This window comes from Zootoca vivipara, chromosome 10, assembly GCF_963506605.1.
Source record: "Zootoca vivipara chromosome 10, rZooViv1.1, whole genome shotgun sequence".
Lineage (NCBI taxonomy): Eukaryota > Metazoa > Chordata > Lepidosauria > Squamata > Lacertidae > Zootoca > Zootoca vivipara.
Genome location: NC_083285.1, coordinates 68,116,829 through 68,135,826, shown reverse-complemented (window position 1 = coordinate 68,135,826; position 18,998 = coordinate 68,116,829). Strand labels below are relative to the sequence as shown.

Below are 18,998 nucleotides of genomic sequence, written 5' to 3'. Positions count from 1 at the left end.
GTTAGAATGGATACCCACAGGTGCTTTTTTATTTATTTTGGTGGCAGAAAATACTCGTACTGAGCACCGAATCATTTCCTTGGGCCCCTTTCCAGGTCAAAGGATGTGGCCATGTTAATATTTCAGGATGTAAATTCTCCAAACTCTGAGAAGACTTCAGTGGGATTCACTCGCCAGCCACAGAGGCTTCTTCCAGTCCCTTAGGCATGTAACACGCATGAAAAGCAAAAAAACATTGATTCGCAAAGAGCGCTGTACCCTTAGAAAATACTCTTCCCTGTACACTTTTCAATGGATGGATTATGTTCCGATGACCACCCGCAATCTATTTATGTATCCCTGAGTGCGATCTTCACTTCTGGTACCTGGTGGAAGAGACGTGCAAAAGGGAAGGGCTTTTTCTATTGGGGTTGATTTTTCACAAGGGTCAACCGAATGGTTTGGGCAGTTTAAGTGCATCTAGCTATTTTAAGTAAGTGGCTGTTGGTGAGAAGCCGCTTCCTCTCGGAAGTGTTGCAGGGCTTTTTACTTCAAGGTTCCAACCAACCAGCCATGAAGTATCCCAGGGATACTTCCCTGCTTTGGTCTCGTGGTGGAGCTCACAAGGCAAGGAGGCAGACAAGGCAGGTTGGTTGTTGCAGCACCACAGATAGCTCCAAGTGTCCACCTTGCTCCTATAAGGGGCAGGGAGCTAACAACCCCTTTGAGCTTCTATCTGCAGCCCACCCCTTCTGGGCTTCACATCTTTATGGAGAATTAAAGCCACTTGGAGGGCCAGCCCTCTGACGTGAAGACAGACTTTTCTCCTGGCTTTCAGCACCGTTGGACTACTGGGACACAGGAGAAGGTGTCTACAAGGGTCCTGGTTCTACTAGCCCCTCCTTGCCAGTGACCCCTGATCATCAACATCAGGCTCAGAGCCAGGAACCCAGGCTGCCTCCTTTTCTGGTAGCACCAACTCAGTGTCCTGTTCACGGCTGGACTCTGGGCTTGTGACAGATACAGTGGTACCTTGGTTCTCAAACTTAATCCGTTCCTGGAGTCTGTTTGACTCCCGAAAGTGTTCGAAAACCAAGGCACGGCTTCCGATTGGCTGCGTCGGACGTTTGTCTTCCGAAAAACGTTCGCAGATAGGAACACTTCTGGGTTTGGGGCGTTCGGGAGCCAATTTGTTCAGGAGCCAAGCCGTTCGAGTACTAAGGTACCACTGTAATCCATTCCTTCTCCCCAGTTTTCATAAGACATACGAAGAGCCTGCTGGATCAGGCCAATGGTCCATCTGGTCCAGCATCCTGTTCTATCCATTGATAGCCCTCTCCTTCTCCTCCGTGAATTTGTCTGATCCTGTTTTAAAACCACCCACGTTCCTGGCCATCACTGCCTCCTGCAGAAGGGAGTTCCACATTTTAACCATGTTCTGTGTGAAGATCTGTCCTGAATCTTCCAACATCTGGCTTCATTGCATGTCCGTGAGTCCCAATGCTGTGAGAGAGGAAGAAAAACGTCTCGATCCACTTTGTCTCTGCCATGTGTCATTTTAAAAATTTGCATCGTGTCACCTCTTGCTCTCCTTTTTCTTTAAACTGAAAAGCCCCAAATGGTGCAACGGCCCTTCATGTGTGAATCACTCTACCCCCACCCACTCCTGATCATTTGGGGGGGGGGCTTTTCTGAACCTTTTCCTGGTGTTGCAACCTTACACACAGTAGACTTTGCTGCCCCCCAGGTGTTGGTCAGCATTCCATGCCTGCTGAGCTCGCTCAGTCCTTGTAGGCTGTTTCCCCCCGAAAGATTCCCTGCAAATCTGGGGGTTTGTCCCAAGCCTGCTTATGCCTCTTGCATGTGGCGACAATGGTGCCTTTTGGCTACACGAGGATCTACATCTAGAGGGCAAATTCTCTCTTAGTATATAGAATAAACACCATGTTAAACTGAGCAAAATGATCTCTTCACCCCTCCCTTCAAAAGCTCTGATTAGTGAGGGATTAAGAAGAAGGAGCAATGCAATTTATTTCAAAACAATCGTACATGTGAGCAAAGGACTAATGCTGGCACGCACTCTTTCGTGATTTGACTGGTCCGTAGCTTGCTGTCAGAACTGCGCTGGAATCTTGTCTTTAAAAACCAGTCCCGGGAAGGGGAACCCTTCTCCTCCCCCCCCCATCTGCATTTTTGGGGACATTTTACACACGTCCTCAAGCCAGATTTCTAGTATGAAGCTGCGACCAGCAGAGGGCAGTACAGCAATTGCAACTGACAATGTTTCTTTCTAATCAGATATCTCCATGTCAGGCTTCCAACTTCAAGTTAGGGTTCTAAATCCAACCCTGTTTACAACTAATAATAACCTGTAGGGTGATTTTGGGGACATATGCATGGAGAAAGATACCGTACTGCATGAAATATTTGCTGTTGAATTATTATACCCAGAAGGGTAGTTGTATCAGTCTAATGGTGCTGTTTGTTTATTTGCAGAATTTATACTCCACTTTTTAGCCAAAAGGGTTCTCAGAGTGGCTTACGGAAATTAGTTATAAGACAGTCCCCACCTTCACAATCACAACCTAAAAGAACATGACACATGAGGAAAAAGGAGTGGAAGCATAGCTGCCAAGTCTCCCGTTTTCCCCGGGAAATCCACGTTTTTCCAGCTGTTCCTAGCTGAAAAAACGGATTTTTTTTGTTTCCCCCCGGTTTATTCTGGCGCGGCGGCCATTTTGGAACTGGGCGGAGAATGCTCAGAAGCGACTTTTGATGCTGCTCTGCCCAGTTCCAAAATGGCTGCAGTGCGACTTCTGGCACGGCGGCCATTTTGGAACTGAGCAAAGCAGCATCAAAAGTCACTTCTGAGCATGCTCCGCCCAGTTCCAAAATGGCAGCAGCGCTACTTCCGGTCTGCTATTTCCAGCCCGGTCCCTTATTTCTCTGACAGCAACTTGGTAGGTATGAGTGGAAGGGAAGAGGGAAAAGCAAGCTCAATCACACATTCATAAAGTTACAGTTCTTAAAGTTGCAGCCAACATTAAATACCAACAAATACATCATCATCATCATCATTTAATTAATAAATAATGGCCCACCGTATATTCAAAACCCATCTCTCGTTCGCAGGCCCTGTGGGAATGGCAGCTGCCGCTGCTGTAGCAACGGGCAAGAAAAGGAAACGCCCTCACGTCTTTGAGTCCAACCCATCAATCCGCAAGAGGCAGCAGACGCGTTTGTTACGGTAAGAGCGCCTGAACGCAGAAAGCTGCCTTACACTGGCCCAGGATTGTCTCCTCCAACTGGGAGTAGCTCTCCAAGGTTTGGGGGCAGGGAGGGGTCTTTGTCGGCCCTGCTACCCAAGAGAAGATTCTCACGCTCTACCCAAGTGAGCAAAGCAGCCCTAGGTAGTCCAAGTCAGTGGTCATCATTGCCCCCTTGCGGGAGTGAATCCCATAGCTTCGCTATGTGCTGTCTTGAAGAGACCTCTTTTGTGTATATCGGGTGCTCAGGGTCAAGCGCTTGACAAGATCCAACTCCTCATGACTTAAAAGGATGGCAAGCAGCCAGGGACAAATAGCCTCAGTATACAGCGGAAGAGTCTCGTGGTTTCCTTCAATAGCAGTTTGTCCAGGCTTGAGTGAGCCTTGCAGCAGGTAGAAGCATGGTATCGGTTCTCTGAAGTCCTGTTTCCCAGGACCAGGAGAATTTAGGCTTGGAAGTATCCTTGCACTTCCCTCCACCTACCTGCGATTCCAGCAGTGTAGAGAGTTGGGAATCAGTGGCCTGTGGTCTGAGCCCCCATAGTGCCCGATGCTCCAACAGCCATCTTTGACTCTCCAAGTTTCATGACGAAAGGTGTGATTTCTCCCTTCCTCCCGCCTCCACCAGCAGGATAAAGTCCTGGAACCTCCAGGGTCACCATCTGAGCCAGATCGATGAATGAATGACCCATCGTACGTCCTTCTTCCCCATACCTACGGTATAGAGGCATGGATGGGGAACCTGTGTCTTTCCAGATTTTGCTGGACTATAATTCCCACCCACTCCCCTGACCATTGGCTATGCTAGGAGTGGGGTCTGAGGGCAGCTGGGGTTGTTGAACATCTGAGGGGGGCACAGGTTCCCTAGAGTAGTCATCTCCAGGTAAACCACATGCTGTAGCCAAGGTTTGTTCCATGACTTGCCACTTGTCTGTAGCAGACAAAGCACAAGCCTGGGCTCGTGTGCAACATGCTCATCCAAACCATGGCATAACTCAGAGGAGCACATCGCCAGCAGCAGGACCAGAGGACGAGTAAAGCAGCCTCCATTTCCTCTCTGGGAGTCTCCACATTCGTGATAAGCCTTGAATTGGCTAATCCAGAATGCGGCAGCTAGAGTGGTGACTGGGAGCGGCCGCCGAAACCACATAACACCGGTCTGGAAAGATCTACATTGGCTCCCAGTACGTTTCCGAGCACAGTTCAAAGTGTTGGTGCTGACCTTTAAAGCCCTAAATGGCCTCGGTCCAGTATACCTGAAGAAGTGTCTCCACCCCCATTGTTCTGCCCGGACACTGAGGTCCAGCTCCGAGGGCCTTCTGGCGGTTTCCTCATTGCGAGAAGCCAAGTTGCAGGGAACCAGGCAGAGGGCCTTCTCGGTGGTGGCGCCTGCCCTGTGGAACGCCCTCCCATCAGATGTCAAAGAGAAAAACAGCTACCAGATTTTTAGAAGACATCTGAAGGCAGCCCTGTTTAGGGAGGCTTTTAATGTTTAAGAAATTAGTGTATTTTAATGTTTCTGTTGGAAGCTGCCCAGAGTGGCTGGGGAAACCCAGCCAGATGGCGGGGTATAAATAATAAATTATTATTATTATTATTATTATTATTATTATTATTATTATTATTGTGTTATGTGCAAACTGAGCCACTGTGACTTCCTTCGTTCACCCCATGTTGACTTTAGCATTTTATTTCCTGATATCTATCTGCTCATGTGCCATAAGCCCAGTGGCAGAGGAAGCCGCTGGGCTGCCTGGGGCGGCGCACCCATAGGCGCGGGGCTCACCACAGGGCCTCCGGAGTCTTCCTGCCTCCTCCCATTCAGCTGCCCTACAGTTGGGGGGTGGGGAGGCAGCGGGTGGAGCGTTTGGGCAGCGCAGAGCCTGCGCGTGCTCAACCCACCGTGTCTCTCCCAGAAGAGACGCATGGCTCGGGTACGCTGCAGGCCCCGTAGTGGGTGCTGCCCGTCATTTTGTCACCCCCCTCCGTGGTGACACCTGGGGCGAACCGCCCCTACCGCACCCCCTTCCTCTGCCCCTGCGTAGGTCTGTTCTCAAAAAGCCTGTCTGGAAGTGCATGCAAAATGGGATTGCAGAGTCGGGCCTTCACAAAAGAGGAGGCCGGATTGTTTTGCTCTTAGCGCCTCTGGTGTCCTCCTCTCAGCCTCGCCTGTGCATATCCTTGAGATTGCCTTCAGGGATGCTGCAGAGCGTGCCACGCAGCCAGAACTTTCCAAATTGGGGCCCAGGAGAAAAGCTTGATCTGTAAGATCTTTCTTCTCCTGCCTCTTTCCTGAAAATGGCTTTGGGTAAAACCACTGCCAAAGAGTCCCCCCGCTTACCCAAATGAGCACAGCCAGAAAAGCCTTGGCATGAAACTTAGTGGGAATTGTGTGCACCTGAAATGTTTAAACCGTTGTGAATGCTGCAATGGTTGCGCTCCCCCTTGATAGTTACACGTTGACCCGTTTTCCGGTGCTGGAAGTCGCAAGGTGGTGGGTGACCCCAGTCACTCTCGGGTCTGTGGGATGATGCAATTGACGGCCTCTCTAGGAATGTGCCTTGCAGCATCTCGAAGAAAAAAGAAGTTAGCTGCTAGTTGAGAATGCTTCTGTTCCCGAGAAAAGCTCTCTTCCTCTAGGGGCACTCTGATGCAACGTTCAGCTGAGCAGGTTCATTTCCCTCGGCCTGCTGTTGCAATGTGTTGCCGAGTCTTGCTCAATGTGGCTTGGTGCCAGCGGAATTATTCCAGCAGGTTTGCAGTCCCAGGGCTTCTTTCCTCCCTCGTGGAGCATGCATAAAAGTTTTCGGGCACAATTTGAATGTGCCTCCCCACCACCACCACCACCATTTTAAAAAGTTTTCTTCCAATCTGCTCTTAGCTGCATCAGACAACAGGTCACAGAACTTTGTTCTTTTGACAGGGCTGGACGGCTCGGGGGGGGGGGAACCTTGCTCAAAATAACAATTCAGATCTAGAGGAGTGACACAGATTTGCAATTCCAGTGAACACAGCCTAAAAACTGGCTGTTCCGTGATTGAGAGCTCCCACCCCGTGGATTGGCTTGCTATGATGGGTTAGAGCAGGCATCCCCAAACTGCGGCCCTCCAGATGTTTTGGCCTACAACTCCCATGATCCCTAGCTAACAGGGCCAGTGGTCGGGGAAGATGGGAATTGTAGTCCAAAACATCTGGAGGGCCGAAGTTTGGGGGTGCCTGGGTTAGAGCGTGGTGCTGATAACCCCAAGGTTGCAGGTTCAATTCCCATAAGGGACAGCTGCCTATTCCTGCATTGCAGGGGGATGGACAAGATGATCCTCAGGTTCCAACTCTTATGATTCTATATGCAAAATGTTTGTGAATGCTGACATTGCTAAGAGGAAAAGTCAGTCACAGGAGGCAGAAAAATCGGTACAACTGATGCAATGGAAGTGAAAGGTTCGACTGAAGGAGAAGCAGGGGAGCCTTAATGAAATCCATAATCCGCACCCCCCAACTCCTGCTAATTTTAGCCAAATCATAGCTCTCCTGTGGCCTCCTTTAAAAAAAATAAATTAATTGCTAAGGGAGCTGGACCCTGTCTGCATCTGCCCTCCTTTAATTTGAGCTCTGGAAGATAATGGTCACAGAGCCTAGAGGCAGGAAGTGTGTGCATGGAGGGGAGGGAATAAGGGAGGCTAGAGAGCCATAGCGGCTGAGGCAGGGGTCAGCAAACTTTTTCAGCAGGAGTCCGGTCCACTGTCCCTCAGACCTTGTGGGGGGCCGGATTATATTTTGAAAAACAGAAAAATGTGAACGAATTCCTATGCCCCACAAATAACCCAGAGATGCATTTTAAATAAAAGGACACATTCTACTCATGTAAAAAACACACTGATTCCCGGACCGTCCGCGGGGCGGATCCGGCCCCTGGACCTTGGTTTGCCTACCCATGGGCTGACATCAGCAGGTAATAGACCCAAGGATCTTGGAGGGAGATGGGGAAAGACTCATATGGGGCCAAAGAACTTTTTTTTATGCAGCCAAGTTTGGAATGCCAGGTCTCCATACTTCCAAAAATTAGATCATTTTATGCTTTATTCTTAATCCGGGTCTCTCTCTCTCTCTCTCTCTCTCTCTCTCTCTCTCTCTCTCTCTCTCTCTCTCTGTGTGTGTGTGTGTGTGTGTGTTTAGCAATTTCAAAAATAATATTTTTGTTACTTAAGTGAGATGGGAGAGCAGCAGAATGCAAGGATGAGGCTGCTGTCAGGGTCTCGTAGCCACGATAACTATGCTCTGCTTCCACAGTCAGAGGCAGCAATGCTTCTGAATCCCAGTTGCTGGAAACCGTTTTAGGAATTCCCTCCCCATCCAGGGAAGCAAAAGGAAGAATTTGATTGGTACCATGTGGCCACCGTCCAAGTCTGTTGAGAGGGCCAGTGCTAATTTGTATATGCAGATTTGCATACAAGTTGCTCTTTTCCTGATTTGCACGCTGTTTTGCATGCGCAGGATGGGGCCGAGCCGTGGCTTGTGGGTACGTGTCGGCCTTCCGTGTTCCTTTTTTTTTTTTAAAGAGATTTTTATTAATTTTTCAAACAAGAAATACACAAACAAGACATATAATATAACACTGTCCCTTCATTTTCCCTCCACACACCGGTCCACTTCTGCCACCAGTAGGGCCCGTGTGCTTTAGGAAACAAAGGGGTCCAATTGTGAATTGAGTTCTGCTTCCCCCCTCCCTCCTCCCTCCATATCCCCCCCCCCCCGCCACTGAGAGAACAGGGAGGAAGGAGTTATGGGGATCTGCATCCCCCAACTCTTTCATAATCATATTAATAAACCTAGAAAAAAAAAGAGAAAGAAAGAAAGGAAAGAGAAAAAAAAAACAAAAGGAAAATTGGGAAGAGTTCAAACTTCCCAGTTCTTATTATTTTGACATCTTAATTGCGACTCCCTCGGTTGTCTTCCTCATGGTTTTCCTTACAAATTCTGATTACTTGTGGCGAATTTTCCAACTCAACTTCAAATCTTAATCTTATAATATTAACTCAATCCTCCTCCTTTTTCATGCTGCCCTCCCACAGGTCCCCTCCTGCCACAAGAGGTGCCTGCAGGGCACAGCACTTCCAAGGTTCCATTTCCTCCTCACCCCTCTGGGCACCCCCTGCCACTGAGTGCCTCAGAGTAGGGAGAGGGGGGCAGGCAGCTTTCTGCCTAGACACCTCACTTAACCTGCAATAATTTACAGTAACTTAAAAATTCTTTCCAAGCCATTCTTATACTCCCTTAAGGAAACATAACTCTTTTTTCCCTTTCTTTTTTACATTCCATCTCCTCTCCCTAAGTCTTTTTCCCCCAATTGGTTCAGCATTTCCATTGTCGTGCCAAGATTTCGAAGACCGTCTTTCAGAGCCTTCCGTGTTCCTGTAGCACACCAAAAATCCGTTTACATAATTGGCTGTCCTCGGATAGCGAGTGCTAGCCTCAGACTCATTGTGCACATTTGCAAGGTTGAAGAGGCTTTAGAAGAGAGTCGGCAACCTCTGGCAAGATCTGGAGCTCTTGCACCCCCAAATTAATGCTCCTGTAAGCAACAACAAGATGGCACTCTCTTGGGTGTGTGCTTCATATCTCCCTGCAGAAACATGGTAAATTTAGAAAGTGGTGCATTTATTATAGCCCTGGGGATATAATAATAATAAATTATTTGTACCCCGCCCATCTGACTGGTTGCCCTAGCCACTCTGGACGCCTTCCAACATATAAAAACTCTTAATAAAACCTTAAACCTTAAGAAGCTTCCCTGTACAGGGCTGCCTTCAGAAGTCTCCCAAAAGTTGTACAGTTACTCATCTCCTTGACATCTGACGGGAGGGTGTTCCACAGGGAGGGAGCCACTCCCGAGAAGACCCTGTAGCTTCACTTCTCTCAGTGAGGGAACCACCAGAAGGCCCTCAGTGTTGGATCTAGCTAAAGGCTTCTGTCTGAAATTCTGGAGAAGCTGCTGCCAGTCGGTGTAGATGGACCAATCACCTGACTCTGCATAAGGCATCTTCCTGTGTCCCACTGCAGGCTATTCCCTCCCTGTATTTTGGAGGTAGAGACTGAGGCCGTGAGATAGGAGATTGCCTGAGACCACTGTGTGACCTCATGGCAGAGCCAAGACTTGAACGTTGCACCTTGTGGCTCTCCTAGCCCCTGCACTGCCCTAACTCTCTTCGCACAAAACACTCATCTGGGAAACACCTGGGCGTACCTGAGAGCTCCTTGTTTGTACAGAGAGGGGTGCTTTTTGCATGATGGCGATCCTGGCACTATAAACAAGCCTTTGCAGCTTTATTTCCTCCTATCTCCCTTTAAGCATTCTTTTGAGCAGGGAGACGTGTCTCTCCCCCCCCCCCCCCCCGGGGAATTTGAAGCAGGTTTCCGTCCTCTTGTGCCCTGGCCATTTTATCCTCAAAACAACCCTATGAGTTAGTTTACCCTGAAATACAGTGACCAGCCCAAAGTTATCCTGTAAGCATGGTGACTGGGTGGATTCCTGTTTGTTTGCTCGTTTCATGAAGTTTACATAGATAAAAACAAACCTCAAAGCGCTTTGCAAAAAGATTTAAACAATAAAATGAATAGTAAAAACAAAACATTCAAAAAATTAAAACCAGCAATAAACGAAAAACACATCCGTATTCTATGTATCTGGGTAGGCTTGTCTAAACAAAAATGTTTTTTAGTTGGTGCTGGAAAGAGTACTGTGAAAGTGCCTGCCTGATATCAATACTGGTGATATTATTATTATTATTATTATTATTATTATTATTATTATTATTATTAAGCATGTTCATCTACAGAAAAAAAATGATACATAAAAACCCACTCCCATCAGTGGGTTGTGCTAGTCATATTCAGAGTGGACCAATTCTGTATGGGCAGATCTGGCTAACTTAGGTTCATTGACATGGTCTACCCCGAAGAGAATTTAGCTGGATGAGACCCAACATATTTGCATGCAACCGAATAGGTCACAAATCCTGCCACCGAAGCAAATCCTTTGTTTAATTTGTAAGATAAATTACATTATTCATTGCTGCCTTTCAAATCCTCGTAAACCCATATTGGTGTTGCTCCCCTCCCCTCCTCTCCAAGAAAGAGCAAGTTCTTCACACCATATTCAACAGAAGCTGAACAATTTGCCATAAACTTGTCTGACTTGTAGTCCCTTATCCAGGGGGTCCCCAAACTAAGGCCTGGGGGCCGGATGCGGCCCAATCGCCTTCTCAATCCGGCCCGTGGACGGTCCGGGAATCAGCATGTTTTTACATGAGTAGAATGTGTTCTTTTATTTAAAATGCATCTCTGGGTTATTTGTGGGGCATAGGAATTCATTCATTCCACCCCGCCCCAAATATAGTCCAGCCCCCCCGCAAGGTCTGATGGACAGTGGACCGACCCCCTGCTGAAAAAGTTTGCTGACCCCTGCCATAGAATCATAGAATCATAGAGTTGGAAGAGACCACAAGGGCCATCCAGTCCAACCCCCTGCCAAGCAGGAAACACCATCAAAGCATTCCTGACATATGCCTGTCAAGCCTCTGCTTAAAGACCTCCAAAGAAGGAGACTCCACCACACTCCTTGGCAGCAAATTCCACTGCCGAACAGCTCTTACTGTCCGGAAGTTCTTCCTAATGTTTAGGTGGAATCTTCTTTCTTGAAGTTTGTATCCATTGCTCCGTGTCCGCTTCTCTGGAGCAGCAGAAAACAATCTTTCTCCCTCCTCCATATGACATCCTTTCATATACCGTATATTGTGGCGTACAAGACGACTGGGCGTATAAGACGACCCCCAACTTTTTCCAGTTAAAATATAGAGTTTGATATATACTCGCCGTATAAGAAATACGACCCAGTGTATAAGACGACCCCCGACTTTTGAAAAGATTTTCCTGGGTTAAAAAGTAGTCTTATACGCAGGAATATACTGTATTTGAACATGGCTATCATATCACCCCTTAACCTTCTCTGATCTCTTATCTCTTGTTCTGACAAAAATGAGTCTGTTTAGCTGTTAAGGGGAGCTCCCACATTGTTTCCATCCTCTCCCCTCCCCTTGCAGGCTTTACCTTTCTTGCAAGTAAAGCCCTGGTTGCCCTCATCGCGCACTATCACTGAGTGGAGATTGAATCCTCTCTCTCTCTCTCTCTCTCTCTCTCTCTTTCTCTCTCTCTCTCTCTCTCTCTCTCTCTCTCTCTCTCTCTCTCTCTCTCTCTCTCTCCCACCCTCCCCAAGCCAGCTGCTCGGTCCAGGTTCAGCGCTTTATTCAGAATGCCAGTGTGGGTGACAACATGGAGGCACACGCGTTAAGGACAGGGGAGGGAAAGGGGGACTGAGATCCAGGAGGAACCGCTTCAGAACTGGGGCTGTGGGTTCGCAGGAGGCTCCCAAGATTGTCCTGCCTCCCAAGGTTGGATTGGTAGCATCACAAGACTTGGGAGAGTGGGGTGTCCCTTGCCTGCCTCTCTCTCATAGAATCACGGAATCATAGAATTACAGAATTGGAAGGGACCCCCGGACATCTAGTCCAACCCCCTGTAGCTCAGCGGTAAGAGCACCTGCATGCCACTAGTCCACCTTCTGTGGGAGGGAAGGCTTGTGGTTGATGCTGCCCACCAGCAGATTTCTTCTCTCCCACTTACAGACAGCCGCATCAGCTCTCCGAAAACGGGGTAGCCTGTTGCACGTGTGGATGGGGCTGACTGCGCTACATCAGAACTGAAACTCTCAACGTTGGCAAGCCAGTTTTGTCAGTGCGGTTGCCACATGGGCGCAAGTCACTGGCCCGGGGCACTGAAACCAAATGAAATAGAATATAGGCCAGGGATTGGGATTGGGAATCTGTGCCCGTGCCAGATGATGTTGGACTCCGATTCTCATAATCCCTGACCATTGGCTATGCCGGCAGGGTCTGATGGGAGTTGGGGTCCAGCAACTTCTGCAACACCAAGGTCATTCAGAGCAGTTGTCTCCAGGTAAACCACTAGCTGTAGCCAAACCGTGGCATCGCTCGCAGGGCCAGAGGAGGATTCCCAACCAGCGTTGCTAATAGTCAGGAACAAATGGAGTTGGATTCCAGCATTGTCTGGAGGATACAGTCCTTATTTCAGAAATTTGTGTTCCTGGATGAGATGGCTGCACCCCGTTGAGAAGAGGAGGCTGCCGAGAAGATGTTTGCAATGGGAACAGAGTACTGTAACCGTATGCTGCTTTTTGCTGCCTTGAAACCGAGGGTGACGACAGTGTTTTCAAAACCCGACTATGTAATAGTGCCACGAGAAACACTGTTAGGAAAAGACAAATATTGAGATTGGCTTTCTTATGCATAGTTAAACTGTGGAACTCCTTCCCACAGGAGGCAGGGATTGCCAACAACTTGGATGGTAATAATAATAATTATTATTATTATTATTATTATTATTTATTATTTATACCCCGCCCATCTGGCTGGGTTTCCCCAGCCACTCTGGGCGGCTTCCAACAGAAAAATAAAACACAATAATCTATTAAACATTAAAAGCCTCCCTGAACAGGGCTGCCTTCAGATGTCTTCTAAAAGTCTGGTAGTTGTTTTCCTCTTTGACATCTGTTGGGAGGGCGTTCCACAGGGCAGGCGCCACCACCGAGAAGGCCCTCTGCCTAGTTCCGCCAGAAGGCCCTCGGTGCTGGACCTCAGTGTCCGGGCAGAATGATGGAGGTGGAGACGCTCCTTCAGGTATACTGGACCGAGGCCGTTTAGGGCTTTTAAGATAGGATTAGACAAATTCATGGGGGAGGAGAGGGCTATCGATGGCTCCTAGCCAGGGTGGCTCTTCTCTGCCTCCACAGCAATGCTTCTGAATGCCGGTTGCTGGAGGCTTCTTTTGCCTGGGTTTCCCCACTGGCATCTGGCTGGCCACTGTGAGAACAGGACGCTGGACTAGATGGGACATTGGCCTGGTGCAGACTCTTCCTATGTTCTTACGTATAGTGAAATGTCTTCAAGGGGAAATAACTTCTTTTCTTTTTGGCCCACTGAAACAGGAAGCTTCGTGCCACGCTGGACGAATACACCACCCGCGTAGGGCAGCAGGCCATCGTCCTCTGCATCTCGCCCTCCAAACCCAACCCTGTTTTTAAAGTGTTTGGCGCAGCACCGCTAGAGAACGTGGTAAGGCGTCAAAGTTCCATGCATGATTTGCTCCTGGGGTTCTTACTTATTTTACTTGCGTACATTGTCCCGAGATGCTTAATTGCTGCTTAATTATGTTACTTAAAATGCGAGGAGATTAGTGGTGATACTGTTGTTTGGCTTTGAATGAGGAATTAGTATTCCCACACACCCCCAGTGGTTCTTTTTTTGTCGGATTATGGTGGCTCACAGAACTAGAGTTGGAAGGGACCCCGAGGCTCATTTAGTCCAACCCCCTTGCAATGCAGGAATCTCAGCTGTGGCATCCATTGCAGATGGCCATCCAGCTTCTGTTCAAAAACCTCCAAGGAAGGAGAGTCCCCCACCTCTCCTGGGAATTGCAACTCATGTCAGTTTGCGTTTAAGGTGCCCCCCGGCCCACTTGAGACAGCTGAAAATTACCAAGGCCCACTAGTCATAAAAAGGCAGAGCACGGGCAGAGCCAGTCATAAAATGGAAGCAGGTGGAAGCAGACTTTGGCATAACCAACAGGCAGTTACCAACGTCAGTTTCTACTGGTATCTAATCCATCTTTGGAAACTGCTAAATTCTTTGCCGCAGCAAACCAGACATTAGGAAACTGGTATCGCTTTGTCAAGCCCCTCCGTCACATTTGGAACTTACCCAGCAGTGAAGTACTGTGCTTGCTAAATGTGGTAATTCAGTTTTGTTGAATTAATTAAACTAAAAGAGTTTTAACTGGGTTTTGAATAAAAGCGCAGTTAATAATTGCTGTTTTGAATTTTATTGCGCTATTATGTTCCTAAGTGGGCCATGCAGACCGTTATTCTGAATAATGCCTTTTTATAGGAGAGGGAAGGGAGTGTCGGGGGGGGGTGTGAGTATATGGAACCGGGGGGGGGCGGTGGGCCAAAAAAGTTTGGGAACCACTGGGCTATGTCATTCCTGACTCCTCCTAGAGTCTTAGTTAGAGGGGAAGAAGGACCATCGGCAAGATAAAAGGTGAACAAGTAAACTAAAGAAATGAATGGATTGTTGGCTGATTCCAAAGATGCCTGAGAATGATCTGCTGGTCTTCACTCTCAAGGGATGTAGACCTCCAGCAAGGGCTGGTCCAAAAGGGACTCTGAACAGACACGCAAGCAGCTGTTTGGGAGAGTCCCGCCCTGCCTCCAGCCTTCTCCAGAAATCCTCGCAGTGCTCCTCTCGTTGGTGTTGCTCAGAGTTTCATCATCATCTCGCTCGAATGCCCTCCTGGTCTGAGGGCCTTGGGACCAGTGGGTATTTTCATCTGGCAGCTGGGGTGTTGTTTGCTCTGCTGTGCTGTGCAGTGCCACAAGGAAAGGGACCTCACACCCCCTCCCGTTACTTAGCACCCTCTTCTCTCCTGTTGCTCTTCGTCTTGTTTACCTGAGCCCTTCTGATTCCCCACAGGTGCGCAAGTACAAGAGCATGATCCTGGAAGACCTGGAGTCCGCTCTGTTGGAACATGCACCTGCGCCGCAAGAGGTTAACTCTGAGCTGCCACCGCTTACCATCGACGGGATTCCGGTCTCTGTGGACAAGATGACCCAGGTAAGCAAGTAGAAAAGGTGGGAGAAGCCATTAAGGGGAACTTTGGTTGTCTCCGACCTATTGATTTTTCCAGCGAAGAATCTCTTAAGTCTCAAATACCCTCCCTCTCGCCTTCTCTGTTGCACACACAACTCCTCGGAGACACACTTAATTCTTTCTCTCCAGGGGGAAACTGCAGTGACTCTGCTAAACGGTACGAGATAAGGTGTTCCCATTGATGCTGCCTTTTCTACAAAGTGTGGGAGAATAACCAGTGGTGATCGCAGAGCCAGAGGCAATATTTTTGTCAGCCCCCCCTGCCTGGCTTGCAGGCCCTGTTTGCCTTGCTCCATCTTGAGTAGCTCTTCGGACACATGGCTTGCTCAGAACACCCATGAAGGACCGTAGAATCAAAGTATTGGAAGGGAACCTAAGGCTTATCCAGTTCAACTCTGTGCAGTGCAGGAATCACTAAAGAATTCCTGACATGCCTCTCCAACCTCTGCTTAAAAACCACCAGTGAAAGAGAGTCCACCGCCTTCTGTTGAACAACTCTTACCATAGGAAAGTTCTTCCCGATGTTTAGTCGCAATCTCCTTTCTTGTCATTCGAATCCATTGATTCAGGAAACAAGCAGCAGGAAACAAGCTTGCTCCATCTTCCGTGTGATGGCCCTTCAGATATTTGAAGATGGCTGTCATATCACCTCTTAGTGTTCTCTTCTCCAGGTTAAACATACCCGACTCCCTCAACCCTTCCTCAGAAGGCTTGATTTCAAGAGTACTTTGGCAGAAGCACCCAGTTCAGTTCTTAGCATCTTCGGTGATAGGATGTTGCACAGGGCAACGCCGAAATTAAAATTGAGGCTTGAGGTCACACTGGGCCTCCAGCGCTGCACTTGACTGACATGCACTGGCCCATCCGCATAAGGCTTTTGGAAGCAAAAGGGCCTGTTGGGTCATGGGTTCAATCCCCACATGGGGCAATAGATTCCTGCATTGCAGGGGGTTGGACTAGAGGACCCTCACGGTCCCTTCCAGCTCTAGGATTCTATGGTGAGCTGATGATCTCCACTCTTGTTATGGCGGTAATTAGAGAGGACCTCGTGCCTGAGCAGGCCGAGATGCAGGGCTCCCCGTTGATTGTGTCCCTGGTGGCTCCAGAGCCCTTAACAAGCACTTGCAAGAGGCTCGAAACTCTCGGCTCCCGAGGACCACTAATTAATCCATCTGGAAACGAAAGGCAGTTATTGCAATTGCAAAGCCACATGCTGCTGTTCTTGGACCCCGTGGTGAAGCTATTATATTCTTGAGCTGTGGTCCTGATCTGCTCACTGCATCTAGCTCATCCTTCTTCCTTGTACTGGGTCCTTGCTCTAGTTTTATTTTTGGTGGCTTTTGCTGTTTCCGGGGGGGGGGGGAGGGGGACAAAGTTTGCAAAACCGAGGCATCACTTTCAAAATAAAGCATGCAAATGAAGCAAGTTCATTCAAACCCAGCATGTTTGCATACATTTTAGTGATTGGCATAGTTTGAATCTGTTTTTTGTTGTTGTTGTTGTTTTTGTTGTTGGGGGGGGGGGTTGCCCACAGTGTTAATAAAGCCTGGTGGTGTTTACATGTCCAGTATGTGTGGATGGCTTACTAGGGCTTAGGGCACATCCTTATGTAAGGGTGCCTCCTTTCAAATGGATGCTCCCTCATCCATCCTGTTCACTTTCGGTTGCTTAGATATGTGTGCGGTCTCATCCCTGGGATATTTATACGTAATTGCTAGACAGTGCTATAGCGCCATTTGCATAGCTGCTGCACCCATTCATAGAACAAACAGAGGAAACTTACTGAAAACAGCCCATCCTTTATCTAACAACTATAGTAGGGAAGTGGGGGAGAGCCATCCCAGTGCCATATTGCAGCTGCTTCACACAATCTCCAAGGAGAGGTCCCTGCTCTCTGCATGGTGCTTGCAGTCTAAAATAGACAGTGGGGAAATAATAGAAGCCCAAAGTGAATACTAATACAGTACTAATACTAATACTACTACTAATAAAAATTTATTGTTTATACCCCACCCATCTGGCTGGGTTTCCCCAGCCACTGTGGGCGGCTCCCAATCGAATATTAAAAACACAATACAGCATTAAACATTAAAAACTTCCCTAAACAGGGCTGCCTTCAGGTGTCTTTTAAAAGTAGAATAGTTGCTTATTTCCTTGACATCTGATGGGAGGGCGTTCCACAGGGCAGCACCACTTACGAGAAGGCCCTCTGCCTGAATACTGGATGAGGCCGAATGCCTGTCTAGTCCAGCATCCTGTTCTCACAGTGGGCAAACTATATGTTTCTGAGCACAATTCAAAGGGTTGGTACTGACCTTGAAAGCCCTAAACGGCCCCAGCCCAGTATACCTGAAGGAGCATCTCCACCCCATCGTTCTGCCCGGACACTGAGGTCCAGCTCGGAGGGCCTTCTGGCGGTTCCCTCCCTGCAAGAATTGAAGTTACAGGGAACCAGGCAGAGGGCCTTCTCGGTGGTGGTGGCGCCCGCCCTGTGGAACGCTCTCCCATCAGGTGTCAAGGAAATAAACTGACTTTTCGAAGACATCTGAAGGCAGTCCTGTTTAGGGAGGTTTTTAATGTCTGATGTTTTATTGTATTTTTAATATTTTGTTGGAAGCTGCCCAGAGTGGCTGAGGAAACCCAGCCAGATGGGTGGGGTATGTATGTATGTATGTATGTATGTATGTATGTATGTATGTATAAATGAATGAATATTATTATTATTATTATTATTATTATTATCACCATCATCATCATCCCTAACCACTGGCATTCACATTGCAGGGAGGGCATAGCAGTACCCAGTGATACTAGCCCTCTCCTTCACAAATTTGTCCTCTTTTAAAGCCATCACCGACTCCTTTGGGAGTAAATTGCCATAGTTTCACTATGCACTGCGCAAAGAAGTCCTTCCTTTTGTCCCCTCTTGTATCTTCTTCCACCATTCAGCTTCCTTGGATGACCCCAAGTTCTGGTATTGAGAGAGGGAGAAAAACCTCTCCCTATCCACTTTCTCAACACCATTAGTAATTTTATACACCGCTGTCATAAGCCTCCCTCCCCATTCCTCTTCCATCTATTCTAAACTATAAGGCCCCAAACCTCCTTGGACCTGACAGCAGAGGAGGTGCATAAATCCACCAGCAGTTTTGGGCATTAAATTTAGCAGATAATCCAGAGTTGCGAGTGATTCTCACATGTGCAATACTCATGTTCTCACATAGACCCTCAAGGCAAGCTCTGTGTTCAGTTTTAAGTAACATGAGACGTAGTTTTCACTATGAAGCTGACTTGATTGACAGGAAGGGCTTCTCAAGAGGGATCTTGTGAACACCTGATGCCAGTCAGTGAGCAAGTTAGAAAAGGGAAGCTATTAGTTTGATGCCAAGCAAAAGTACCCTTCCAACTGTGATAGAAAATGTGATACCTTTGCAAGTAACACATAAGGATAAAGGTAAAGGGGCCCCTGACCATCAGGTCCAGTCATGTCCGACTCTGGGGTTGCGGCACTCATCTCGCTCTATAGGCCGAGGGAGCCGGCGTTTGTCCTCAGACAGCTTCCGGGTCATGTGGCCAGCATGACAAAGCTGCTTCTGGCGAACCAGAGCAGCGCACGGAAACGCCGTTTACCTTCCCGCCGGAGCGGTCCCTATTTATCTACTTGCACTTTGATGTGCTTTCGAACTGCTAGGTGGGCAGGAGCTGGGACCGAGCAACGGGAGCTCACCCCGTTGCAGGGATTCGAACCGCCGACCTTCTGATCAGCAAGCCCTAGACTCTGTGGTTTAACCCACAGCACCACCTGGGTCCCTAAGGAACACATAGTTCATGTGAAATCTGAGGTGTCAGGGCTGGGCAATATCTGGTTTTCAACATGGTGATATCTCACCAGCTAAACATCGCATTATACCGCTATATCACAATGTCCAAAATAAGGATTGAGCTATGTAGAGGCATTGGCTGGCTTCACGATGTT

At 48.2% G+C, this 18,998-nt stretch overlaps 1 protein-coding gene across 9 annotated transcripts in view; it reads left to right on the top strand.

The window, feature by feature from the left end:
* Window positions 1–18,998, top strand: part of NRF1 (nuclear respiratory factor 1) — a 73,757-nt gene that overhangs the window by 17,386 nt on the left and 37,373 nt on the right. For all 9 annotated transcript variants that reach the window (XM_060279247.1, XM_060279245.1, XM_060279244.1 and 6 more), the window contains 3 exons: window positions 3,112–3,226; window positions 13,303–13,429; window positions 14,846–14,986. In XM_060279247.1, the coding sequence (XP_060135230.1) occupies window positions 3,112–3,226; window positions 13,303–13,429; window positions 14,846–14,986 (383 nt within the window). The remainder of the gene's footprint in view (window positions 1–3,111; window positions 3,227–13,302; window positions 13,430–14,845; window positions 14,987–18,998) is intronic.